Consider the following 13,195-nt stretch of genomic DNA (forward strand, 5'->3'; position numbering starts at 1 on the left):
GGGCCTTTAGTTGCTGAATTATCTCAGTCTTCACATTTGTGATGCGAGGCGTTCTGCGCTGGTGCCCACCACTCCCCTTTCCTCCCCAGATCCAGGGGTCTGTCTTATCTGAGCCGCTCAGGCTGGGAGTGAGTGACAGAGCAGGACCGCAAAAAACCAAAACTCTCGCGAATCTCGCCTGCCGAGCTTTCCCGGCTCAGAACGCCCCCAACGCTGGAAATTTGACCGGAGCGCACCCCGCCCTTGCCCCGCCCCTTGCTCCGCCCCCTCAAGTCCTACGCGGAAAAGAACTCTGGCCTGGAGAGCGGATCGGCCGCGGCTTCCGGGAGGAGTTTTGGGCCCTGCGAGCCCCCGTCGGGCGCCGCGCTTTTTCACCAGAGAGAGCTGAGGAGACGCCAGGAGCCCGCCTCGGCGTGGTTGAAGAGTGCCTCGCGTCCTCACCATGGGCGAGCATGGCCTGGAGCTGGCGTCTATGATCCCGGCCCTGCGGGAGCTGGGCAGGTAGGGCCGGGCCGGCGTCTCACGTGCTCTCCCTTCCCAGCCACGCACGTCCCGGCTCCGATCCCCTAACCCAGGCCGCGGCCCTTGTGGAGATGCTCCTCCGCTGACTTGAGCGCTTCTCCCTCAGAGAGGCCGTTGAAAGGACGCGGGGCGTCGCCGCAAACCTGCGGGTTGCGGATCCGAGGGGAGGGGTAGTCGGCTGGCCCCACTTTACCTCAGCGGCGCCGGGGAGCTCGTCCCTCTCCCTCTCCCCCTCAAACCCCAGGGGGATTGCCTCCGCAGCGGGAGGGAAAGGTCCCTTCCGAACACTTTCTGGTCACTTTCCTACATTCATTTGCTTCTTGAAAGCCTCTTTCCTTACATGGAGTACTTGACGCATGGACTTTCCTTAGTTTCTGTGCTTTATGATCGCTGGTGGAGGGATTGATTTTTACCTTTACGTTTTGACCCAAAACTACCCTCGGAAGAAAAATCACTAGTTCTGATTTCTGTCAAGGAAGGCCAGTTGCTAGGAAAAGTTCGTTTCTAAGTGAAACCATATGCTATTCTGGAGATGGGACCCCTTTCATATCGATCATCCAGTCCTCAATCCGTTATTTTAGTCAGAAACCCCAGGGATCGGCCACAAAATCCACAGAATATAAATGTGCACAGAGTATTGCCAACATTTGAAGATAATGTTCCATTTGCAAAAGCTCTTTTTTTTTTTTTTCCTTTCTGTAAACCCAAGAGTAAAATCGTGTAAACCAGTATTCTGCCCGAAGAGAGTAGGTAGATGTTGATGGCTGCTGCCCCCATTCAGGACACACACAGCCTTTCCTAAACCTGACCTAAAGACGAGAAGGCAGGGTTTTTGTTCGTTTGCTTTTTTAAAAAAAAAATATTTGTAACCCACTGTGAACAGAAAATAAGTGAGCTTGTACCACTGCTGCAGTTGAACTATCAATTGGAATAGTTGCTTTCCGATTTCTTGAACTGGTTGGAAACTTAGCACACAGCCACAGCTGACGTTAAGCCCATGGGATATTTAATTCCCTTTCTTTTTGCAGTGCAGCTGTGTCCATCTCCACTTGTTGACCGTACAGAGACACTGACATTTAGTCTTCCTCGATTACATACATAAGAGGATATAAATGAAGGGACCATACTTGTCTTAACTGAATCATCATATTGTTGTGTGTATGATTTTTTTCCGCTTTGTATGAATGTTGCAAGCATACTTGTGTTAACATTTTGTAAAGTAACATCTACCTTTCTAAAAGAAGATGAAGGCAAGTGTTCATATAGGAAGTTGATGTACAGATTTCATCTTTCAGGCTCGATGTGAAGCTCAGTGTACTTTTCCCACCTTGCAAATATAGAATTTGCTGATTAGTACTTCTCTTCCCTTTTCTTTCTTTCTCTGTGATACTTGTTAGTAAAAATAATAGGATCTTGGATTTATTTTTAGTCGCTTTCATCAACAGAGCTTATAGTTACCTTTCACTCATTTGTAGCCATTCTAAGAGATGGAATAGAAAAACTGACCCGTAGTGAATTGTCTGATAATAGTTTTTACTTGTCATGACTTTTTCATTGCAACTGCTTCATTCAAGCTTATTCAGTCTCACAGTATCTCCATGATATAGAATGGAGCAAATATTATCACTGTTTATTAAGAATCAGAGTCACAGAAATTGAAGTACCAAAGTCAGAGAGATAGCAGTTAGTATTAGAGCTGGGTTTCAGATTCAAGCCATCAAGACCTTGTCTCCTCAGTTGTTGTTTTTTTTTTCTTCATTGACCATGGCAATTAGATTTCTGAAAAAAGTAAGATGTTACTGTTTTAATGTGTGGGCTCTTCTTCCTCTGTCTCTCAGGGATAAATTTTGCTTCAGTGTTTTATTCTGTTAGCACTCTTTTCTCTGCCTAGTCTCTCTGGGTGATCTCATCCATTCTTCCTGCCTTCAACTACCACCTGCTATTTGATGACTCCAAATCTGTGTCTCCAAGCTATGTTTCTTTCATATAGAACCATATATGCAACTGTATACTGGCAGACTATGTTAGTATAACCCATTTGTTCCCTGGGTGTCCTATATGCAGTTAAGACTCAATATATCCAATTTAAATTCTCTGCATATCCCAAGCGGTTTTTTTTTTTGTTTTTTTTTTTTACGGTACGCGGGCCTCTCACTGTTGTGGTCTCTCCCGTTGCGGAGCACAGGCTCCAGACGCGCAGGCTCAGCGGCCACGGCTCGGGGGCCCAGCCGCTCCGCGGCATGTGGGATCCTCCCGGACCGGGGCACGAACCCACGTCCCCTGCATCGGCAGGCGGACTCTCAACAACTGCGCCACCAGGGAAGCCCGCAAGCGGTTTTTCTTTTTGGTTTTTTTTTTTAATTCCTCTTATTCACTGAGGTAGGGATATCTCAGTAAATGATACCGTGTTCACTTTTTTTTCCAGACTGGAAATCTAGGAATCATTCTTGACTCTGTATGTGCTTTCGGGCTATATCATTAGTCCTCTTTCAATCTTCACTCTCTTCCTCAGTAACTTTGTCTAGTCCCATAACTTAAAATACCATCTATATGCTGATAACTCCCAAATTTATCACTCTAGCCCAGAGATATATATTAGGTTGCTTACTCAACATCTATACTCAGAAATGAAAATTAACATATCCAAAGCAGAACTGCTGATTTGTTGTCCTTAAACCTGTTCCTTCCCCAGCTTATTGTAAATGTAGGAACCAAAAGCCTAAGAATTATCCTTGATTTTTTTTTTTTTTCCCTTACCCCTTAATAATCCATCAGCAAGTCCTGTCAACTGTACCTTTAAAAACACTTTTTGGGCTTCCCTGGTGGCGCAGTGGTTGAGAGTCCGCCTGCCCATGCAGGGGACACGGGTTCGTGACCCGGTCCGGGAAGATCCCACATGCCGCGGAGCGGCTGGGCCTGTGAGCCATGGCCGCTGAGCCTGCACGTCCGGACCCTGTGCTCCGCAACGGGAGAGGCCACAACAGTGAGAGGCCCACGTACTGCAAAAAAAAAAAAAAACACTTTTCACCATCTCCACTGCTATCACCAAAATTTCTTATCTGGACTATTACAGTAACCTCTCAGCTGATCTTTCCATTTCCACTTTTACCCACTTACAGTGGATTTCCCACTTAGCAACCAAAGTGATTTTTACAACTATAAATCATATTGTAGATTATATAACATTACTCCCCTGCTCAGAATCTTCCTTTGGTTTTCCAACATACTTAGAATAAAATCCAAATTCCTTCCCAGGGCCTCTAAGGTCTGCCATAATCTGGCCTCTGCCTACCTCTGACCTCATGGCCTTGCTCATCCTGCCTACCTCATCCCTCCCTTGCTCACTCTACTCCAATGACATTCGCTTTATTTTTTTTTAATACACCAAGATCATTCCTGCCGTCATTCCTTTGCACTCGTTTCTTCTCTCTGAACACTGGCTAGTTCCATTCAGTTGTCATTTCCAAGAACCTTCTCTGACCTTCCTGTTTAAAATTACTTTGTAATCACAAGATTTTTTCCAACAGTGATAGTTGCCATTAAAATGTTAAATGGGAAATGAGAGGGAGATGAGGGGCTGGGGAGCAGCAACATTAGCCACTAGAGGAGGTTTGGATGGTGAGAAGAAGCCAGTCTTGTGAAACTGGGAGGAGAAGTGTCTGAGATGGAATAGAAAATACAAAGATCTCTAGGTGGGAATGAGGCTACTTTTTAAAGAGGAGGAAGAAGCCTGGAACATAGGGAGCAAAGATGGGAGTAGTATTAAGGATGGAAGAGTAGGCAGAGGCCAGATCCTTTAGCAGTTTATAGGGCAGAATGAGGAATTAGATTTTATTTTAAGTTCAGTGGGAAGCCATTGGGGTGTTTTAAACAGAGAAATAACATAATTGAATTCATGTTTTAGAAACATGTTTAACCTTCACTCACCTGCTTAGAACCCTTCAGTACAAAATTCAAACTCGTTAGTCCTTTGCGCTTTGACCTTATCTTCCCTCTTCAGCTTCATTTCCAGATACTACCTCCCTGTTCTTTGGCCATGTAGAACCTCTGACAGTTTCTAGAGCAGCTTATGTTCTTGTTCCTGACCCTTTGCACATGTTGTTTCCTCTGCTGGAATACTCACCTTCCTTCCCTTATTTTACCTGCCTAGCCCCCTAGGGACTCAGCTTTGTGTCACCTCCTCCAGGGAGCCTTGACTGATAGGTCCTGCTCAGGGCTGAGTGTCCCTCTTACGTTCTATCTTGGCTCTATTAACACTTAACCATGCTGTGTTAAAACTGCCTGCTTACTTTTTTGTCCTTTAAACTACGAATTCTTTTAGGGCAGATATATGGTACCTTGGTTTTCCTGGCGTTTGATACTTACCCCAAGGGAGGTTTTCAAGTGTTTGTTAAATGTATCCAAACTTTATGTGATAAATTACCACCCAAATGTTACTGTATACTTTTGAAAAAGTATACCCTCTTAGCTCAGTTCCAAGGTAGAGGTTGCAAAATAAGAAATCCTTACTCTTCCTTGAATTTCTTTATTCTGATAATACATCTAATAAATGACAATCACTTCAAGTTTAAAAAACTGATTTTTAAAAATTATGCAAATGAAATATGAATGCATAACCTTCTTTACAGAGTTACTTTATAGGAAACTCTGACCACCAGCCACAATCCTGGTTCCTCTCCACCACAAACCTCCTCATTAACATTTTTAAATGACACTTGTCAAATTACACTTGGTTTATGACAAAATCTCCTGACTTTGTCTAAAACAATTCATGTTATCTTGTAATTTCAGACTTAAAATTTTTTTTGTTATATTTAAATCTGTGATGTCCTATAACCTACTATGGACACCAGCCAAATGTTGCCACTGAGCGTTTCACATGTGGCTAATCTAAACTGAGATGTGCTCTAAATGTAAGATACTGGGTTTCAAAGACTTAATTACCACCCCCCTCCAAAAGGAATGTAAACAATGTCATTAATAATTTTTATATTATTACATGTTCAGATAATATTTCGGATATATTATTGGGATTAAAATTGCCTGTTTCTTTTTACATTCTTAATGTCATTGACTACTAGAAAATTTAAAACTACACATGTGGCTTGCATTGTATTTCTATTGGTCAGTGCTGGTTTAAATAAGATAAGAAACACAAAATGTTTTCTCTTTCATGTATAAATACAACTACTTGTTCTTTGATTCTGTACACCTAGAGTTTATATTACTTGCAAATATTTATTAACTTCAGTAACTTAGTTGTTTTCTATCAAGCAAGACACAGTTCTAGGTGTGGTATAGGCGATGCAAAGGGAAGTGAAACACATTTTCTCTCCTGCAGGAGCTTATGGTCTAGTGGTGCTGCAGGAATTCATAGAGAAATAAAACATAGTCTCCACCTCTAGGAGCCTATGGTCTAGTGGCAGAGAACAGGTAGATAGATATTCCACAGGTCCGAAAAAGTTTATACATTAAGGATGAAGGAGACACAAGATGCAGAAAGATTCTTATGAACCGTTCATTCATTCAGCAAAATTTTTTGGAGTGTTTACTATGTACCAGGACCATTTCCATCATGGCAGTTATTAGCTGTAGATGCCTTGGATCCTGTACGTAATCAATTAGGATTGGACTTTGTGATTGAATAATCAAGAAAATAATTAACCTCATTTTTTCTTTTAGCATTGTTTAAGTGGGAAAACATGTACATTTATAGTACTATGTGGATGTTATAAGTTGTTATTTATATGAAATACATAATTTTATTTTGTGTAAATAACCAGATTACCTACTATATCCTCAGCTGTTTTGTCAGTAGAAGTGATGGAGTGAGCTAATCATTTATACACAACTTTCCATGAATCCTCTCTGCAGAGCTAGTTATTTCCTGCTTTGGGTGTATATGACACCTGATTAAAATTATTTGTGTGCTTTCTTACCCTCTCCCCAGTGACTTCCTTGAAGCAGGGCATCTGGTTTTATTTGTGTTTTGAATTTATTGTATTATTAAAGTCTGTACTCATCCTTTCCTCCTGTATTAATAAATATATATTAATGATTGTCATTAGGATTAATGATAATCATCCTGTCCAAGGATTATCTCTTTACTTATACATGGTCCCAGGAAGGAAAGCCAAATTTCAAGAATCAATTGTTCAAGTTTTTCCATCTTAAGGGAAACAAAACAAAACCCTCTTGACCTCATATATTCCTTTAGTTACCACTGACTCCCAATTCTTCTCTTCATTCCATGGTCAAGCTTTAGAGAGAGCATGCTATTCTCAATATTCACATTTCATCTGTTTTTCACCCTTTGCAATCTGGCTTCTGCCTTTATCTCTACACTAAAACTTTAAAATCCAAAGGACATAAAAAAATTAACTCAAAATGAATCAAAGACCTAAATGTGAAACTATAAAACTCTTAGAAGAGAACTCCTAGGGGAAAAGCTTCCCGACGTTGGATTCGGCAGTAACTTCTTGGCTATGACACCAAAAGCGTGACAGCGTATGAAAAAATAGATCAAATTAAAAATTATCAAAATTTAAAACTTTTGTGCAGCAAAGGACAGTATCAACAGAGTGAAAAGACAACCTATGGAATGAAAGTAAATGTTTGCAAGTCATATATCTGATAAGGAGTTAATATCCCCAAAATATTAAGAACTACAGCCCAGTATCAACAACAAAAAGCAACCTGATTTGAAAATGAGGAAAGGGTCAGTAGAGTATGAGACTCTCAAAAATGAGGAAAGGACTTAAATAGACTTTCTCCAAAGAAGAAAGACAAATGGGCAAAAAGCACATGAAAAAATGTTCAACATCCCTAATTATTAGGGGATTGTGAATCAAAAGTACAATGAGATACCATTGCAGACCCATGAGGATGGCTGCTATTTTAAAACAACAACAACAAAACCAACAAGTGTTGGTGAGGATAAGGAAAAATTGGAACTTTGTAAGTTGTTGGTAGCAATGTAAAATGGTGCAGCTACCGTGGAAGCAGTATGGCAGTATCTCAAAAAACTAAACATGGAAGTACCATATGATCTTGCATTTCCACTTCTAGGTATACACCCAAAATAATTGAAAGGGACTGAAACAGATACTTGTACACCCATGTTCATAGAGGCATTAGTTACAGTAGCCAAAAGGTGGAAGCAATCCAAGTGTCTATGGAAACATGGATAGATAAATAAATGTGGTATAAACACAGTAGAATATTATCTAGCCTTAAAGAGGAAGGAAATCCTGACACGTTACAACATGGATGAACTGTGAAGATGTATGCTAAGTGAAATAAGTCAGTCACAAGAGGACAAATATAGGATTCAACGTGTAGATGTAAGTAGTCAAATTCATAGAGACAGAATTGTCGGCGGGGGAATGGGGAGGTATTGTTTAATGAGTAGAGTTTCACTTTGGGAAGATGAAAAAGTTCTGGAGAGGGATGGTGGTGATGGTGTAGGATAATGTGAATGTACTTAATGCCACAGAACTGTACACTTAAAAATGGTTAAAATGGTAAATTTTATGTTAAGTGTATTTTACCATAATAAAAAAATATATCCAAAGGACATTTTAACAAACTAGTTTTATTTGATTGTGTGGACAACTCCCTCCTTAAAATTCTAACCTCCTTGGATTCTAGAACACATCTCTCATTGTTTTTCTTTCTGTTTCTCTGGCCCTTTCCTTTTCTCCTCGTGCCTCTACTAACCTTAACTTTGGGTTCTCTCTGGCTTTCTTATTATTTATTACATTTGCGTTCATATCCAAGGCTTCCACTACTACTAGCTCTAATAGTGGTAGATTATATAATCTCTGTAAGCACCAGTCTCCACATATGCAAATTAGGGTCTAATATCCCTATCTTATTTCTTGTGAAATATGAAATAATACAATGTGTTTAGCCTTGCTTGTTATGTACTATTATATATCGATAAGTTAATCTATATCTCTAGGCTAGGACTTGAGGTCTAGAACTGTAATTCCAAAAATCTTTTGGACATTCCACTTAGTTGTTCCCTTGAGACCTTAAACTCAGTATTTCTAAAACTGAATTTTTTTTCTTCCCGTATGTGTGCTTCCACCTGTGTTAACTGTTTGGGTGAATGGCCTCATAATCCAGCCTGGATGGAGGGCTAGATTGATTTATCAATCTCCTCCATTAAACTGTCGTCTTTCACCTTCCCAACAGTAGCTTCTGATGTGTTGTGTGGCGCATTATAGGTACTCAGTAAATGTTTGTTGATTACACGAGTAACTGTATGATTCCTCATTATGTGGTGGAACACAGGCTTTCTATTATTATGTTCTATTCCTTTGTTATTTACACAAATCATGGAACTCAAGTTGAGTTCATTCAGGATTCTAGGATACTCTTCCTCTGCTTAATTACTGTATCTCCTTTTAATATTTTTTTTTTTTTTTTTTTTTTTTTTACGGTACACGGGCCTCTCACTGCTGTGGCCTCTCCCGTTGCGGAGCACAGGCTCCGGACGCGCAGGCTCAGCGGCCATGGCTCACGGGCCCAGCCGCTCCGCGGCATGTGGGATCCTCCAGGACCGGGGCACAAACCCGCGTCCCCTGCATTGGCAGGTGGACTCTCAACCACTGCACCACCAGGGAGGCCCTATCGCCTTTTAATATTATTTTTTCATGATTGTTCTTAAGACTCAATATGTGTATTTTTCCCTAACATTTATTGAATTTTTATTGTGGAAAGTTTCAAACTTACAATAAAAGAGAAAATGGGGCTTCCCTGGTGGCGCAGTGGTTGAGAGTCCATATTGCGCAGGGCAGGTCTAGAGTTTGCAGATTGGATACTTTGCAGAAGAATACTATCAGTGTCAACATTAAAACTAAGCACATTTGATAAGTTCAACTTTAGAGAATTTTTTACAAATGACACTGTGAGTCCCTTTAAGGGTTAATAACATTTTATTTGTATTTTAGTTCCAGTCCAGAGGAATATAATACTGTTGTACAGAAGCCAAGACAAATTCTTTGTCAGTTCATTGACCGAATACTTACAGATGTAAATGTTGGTAAGAAACAATTATTTCTGATATAAATTTTATAACTTAAATTGTTTTCTTTTCCATGTATACACATTATACTAGCATTTTTCTCCATATAATTTTAGATATATAGTTAGTGTTTATGTTAGTTACTATTTTCAAGCAAGTTCTTTACAATATTACTTGTTACATAATGTGATTTAGGCCTAATGTGATTTAGGCTTTTAAAGTAATTCTGTTTTCCTCTTTCTTATCTAGATTTTCTGCTGCTTGCTATGAGTTCTTCTTTGATATATGATATTATTATAGGAAAAAATATTTGGCCAGTTCTGTTTTAGCTAGGTCTTGTGTCAGTGGTTGAGAAACAGCAAATGCCATTAAAAAAAAACTCTTTAAATAAGGGTTGGCACCTTTGTCTATGGGAGGTAATAAGATTCTGTGAGTTGTCGAATCAACTATTTCCTGTTTGTGGCAATCTAAAAGACAAATATTACCAACTTGGCAAGATGGTGTCATATGTGTCATGTCTGTTAAAATTACGTGGAAGGGATAATACAGAGTGGCATTTGGCTCATGGTTTATAAATTTAATTCCAAATTTGACACAGATTTCATGACTTAACAATAGTCATTTAGCCTTTCTTTTTCAATCGGTAAAATTATACGTTCCTGAAAAATAACAAATGACTACTGAATACTTGCAGGATGTGTTTTCATATGGTACTCCATCTGTTTAGACCACTTGTCCTTACCCTGTCTGTTTGACCAACTCCTCATCATCTAGGAATCAACTCCTTCAGGCATATTCCCAGACACTTGTTTCCTCTTTTGTAGATTAGTGCAGTTAACATATAATGACTAGTTTATTTGTCTGACTCCCTCACCTGATTTTGAGGGTTTTTTAATCCTCAGATTTTCACACAGTGCCAGGCGTATTGTAGGCCTATAGCATATGTTTGGTGAATGGATATATAACAAATGAATACATGTGATTATTAAACATTTAAAATTAGAAAGATAGGATTGTAGTGTGTTTTTAGCCCCATCGGTTTATCATGAGCACTGTGTTGGACATAATTCTTGTCACCGAAGTTTAGTTTCTTAAAAGCACTGCCATTTAATTTGTCATGACTCTTTAAAATGAATCTTTTATTGTTTTAGTTGCTCTAGAACTTGTAAAGAAGACTGACTCTCAGCCAACCTCTGTGATGTTGCTTGATTTCATCCAGCATATCATGAAGTCCTCCCCACTTATGTTTGTAAATGTGAATGGAAGCCATGGACAAAATGAGGCCGAAGGCAGTTGTATTGGTAAGTCCTGCTGTTTGTGCATTCATTTTCAATTTCTTCTATGATTTCTACCCTCTTCTGCTCTTCTGAAATATAACATTATAAATATAACAATATACACATTGTTACACATATTTTTGTCAAATTTGGTATAAACTGAGGGAGCAAAATGATAATGGTTAGTTTTATTTCATGCATCCTTATTGTTTTCTTTTATTATGAACTAGGTACCCAGAATGGAGTGGAAGTAATTGAATATGTTCATATGCCATTGCAAACTTTAGAAGTTTTCTTTTTTCTGATTTTGGTAATCTCTTTCTTCTAGATCAGGCGTTAGCAAACCATGGCCCACAGGCTGGCCGCCTGTTTCTGTGAACAAGTTTTATTGGAACACAGCCATGATCATTCGTTTACTTATTGTCTGCAACTACTTCAAAGGCAACACTGAGTAGTGGACATGGAGATCATATGGCCCTCAAGCCTAAAATGCTACTTTTGTCTCTTTATTGGCTTCCTCATAAAGAGGTGTAAAGCACATAGCTTTTTCTTTTTCTGTACAATGCATAGAGTATTTAAAAAATTTTTTGCTTGAATTTAAGACTCAACTTTGATAGTATGTCCTCTCAAAAGTCTTTTCTGACCATTACTGACTGCCTACTCTAGGACTGGCTTAGTTGCTCTCTTTATGCTGTTAGTATAGGGTGTTCTATATTTCTTCTATCATAGTAGTTTTTAAACTATATTATAAATATCTGTTTGTCTAATATTCTTTGCTACACTGATTTTTAAAAAACAGGTTATAACCCATTTAGTGGGTATTGAAGATGAAATATAATTGACTAGAAAATATCATAGTACATTGCATGTAATAAGTACATGCAATGTACATGTAATAAGTACATGAAACTTTTGTTTCACATATTTAAATTTTAAAAATATGCATATGTATACTGGGTTGTGATATAAAATATATCTCTTAGTTGCAGTTAAGAAGTTCGAGAAACTATATTATAGGATTCAGGAGGACAGGACTATGACTGATTTGTTCTTATGCATCTGAGACAGAGTCACTACTCAATAATATTTGTTGAAGGAGTGATAATTACTATTTATTGAGCCTTTATTTAACTTGAGGCACTATGCTGAGATTTCAAATATATTATCTTACTTGATCAGGGTAGCATATAAAGTAGGTGTCATTATTCCCCTTTCATAGATGAAGTTACAGAAGTTTAGAGAAAAGTTCACACGACTGATAAGTGGAGAGCTAGGAACTTGTCTGACACCAAAATTGGTATTCTAAATTATTATAATATGTTTCCATTGTGTAGGGAATGTTTTAGACTATTTTGTTAGTGAAGTTTACACTTTAAAAATAAATCATCAAGCATTTAGCAAATTGATTGGCACTCTGATGTATTTATTTATTTAATATCTTTTTTGTTTGTTTATTTCAAAGAATTCAGTAACTGGATCATAACAAGACTTCTACGGATTGCAGCAACTCCATCCTGTCACATGTTACACAAAAAAATCTGTGAAGTCATCTGCTCATTATTATTTCTTTTTAAAAGCAAGAGTCCTGCCATTTTTGGAGTACTGACGAAGGAATTATTATATCTTTTTGAAGATTTGATTTACCTCCACGAAAGAGATGCAACGGGACACTTTGTGGAATGGCCAGTGGTAGTTAGCCGATTTTTAAGTCAATTAGATGAACATGTAGGGTATTTACAACCAGCTCCTTTGCAGCTCATGAACATGCAAAATTTAGAGTTTATCGAAGTCACTTTATTAACGGTTCTTATTCGTATTATTGCAATTGTGTTTTTTAGAAGGCAAGAACTCTTACTTTGGCGGATAGTTTGTGTTCTGCTAGAGTATGGTAGTCCAAAAGTTAAATCCTTAGCAATTAGCCTTTTAACTGAACTCTTTGAGCTTGGAGGACTACCGGCACAACCAGCCAGCACTTTTTTCAGCTCATTTTTGGAATTATTAAAACACCTTGTAGAAATGGATGCTGACCAATTGAAACTCTATGAAGAGCCATTGTCAAAGCTGATAAAGACACTATTCCCCTTTGAAGCAGAAGCTTATAGAAATGTTGAGCCTGTCTATTTAAATATGCTGCTAGAAAAACTCTGTGTCATGTTTGAAGATGGTGTGCTTATGCAGCTTAAGTCTGATTTGCTAAAAGCAGCTTTGTGCCATTTACTGCAGTATTTCCTTAGATATGTGCCAGCTGGGTATGAATCTGCTTTACAAGTCAGGAAGGTTCACGTGAGAAATATTTGTAGAGCTCTTGTGGATGTGCTTGGAGTTCAGGTAGATGCAGAGGTAAGTCATTTGTAAGGTTACTTGT

The 13,195-nt window shown here is 38.8% G+C and overlaps 1 protein-coding gene across 5 annotated transcripts in view; it reads left to right on the forward strand.

Annotated features, from left to right (window-relative positions):
* The first annotated feature begins 328 nt into the window (after window positions 1-328).
* ATR (ATR checkpoint kinase) overlaps window positions 329-13,195 on the forward strand; it is a 103,154-nt gene continuing 90,287 nt past the window's right edge. For 3 of the 5 annotated variants that reach the window (XM_079922927.1, XM_079922929.1, XM_079922928.1), the window contains exons 1-4: window positions 329-501; window positions 9,480-9,571; window positions 10,705-10,854; window positions 12,293-13,170. In XM_079922927.1, the coding sequence (XP_079779053.1) occupies window positions 443-501; window positions 9,480-9,571; window positions 10,705-10,854; window positions 12,293-13,170 (1,179 nt within the window). In that variant the 5' untranslated portion in view covers window positions 329-442. Of the gene's footprint in view, window positions 502-9,479; window positions 9,572-10,704; window positions 10,855-11,158; window positions 11,359-12,292; window positions 13,171-13,195 lie in introns of those variants that run through there. The other 2 variants (XM_079922930.1, XM_079922931.1) reach the window with 2 other exon arrangements.

The sequence above is a fragment of the Stenella coeruleoalba genome (assembly GCF_951394435.1).
Source record: "Stenella coeruleoalba genome assembly, chromosome: 5".
Lineage (NCBI taxonomy): Eukaryota > Metazoa > Chordata > Mammalia > Artiodactyla > Delphinidae > Stenella > Stenella coeruleoalba.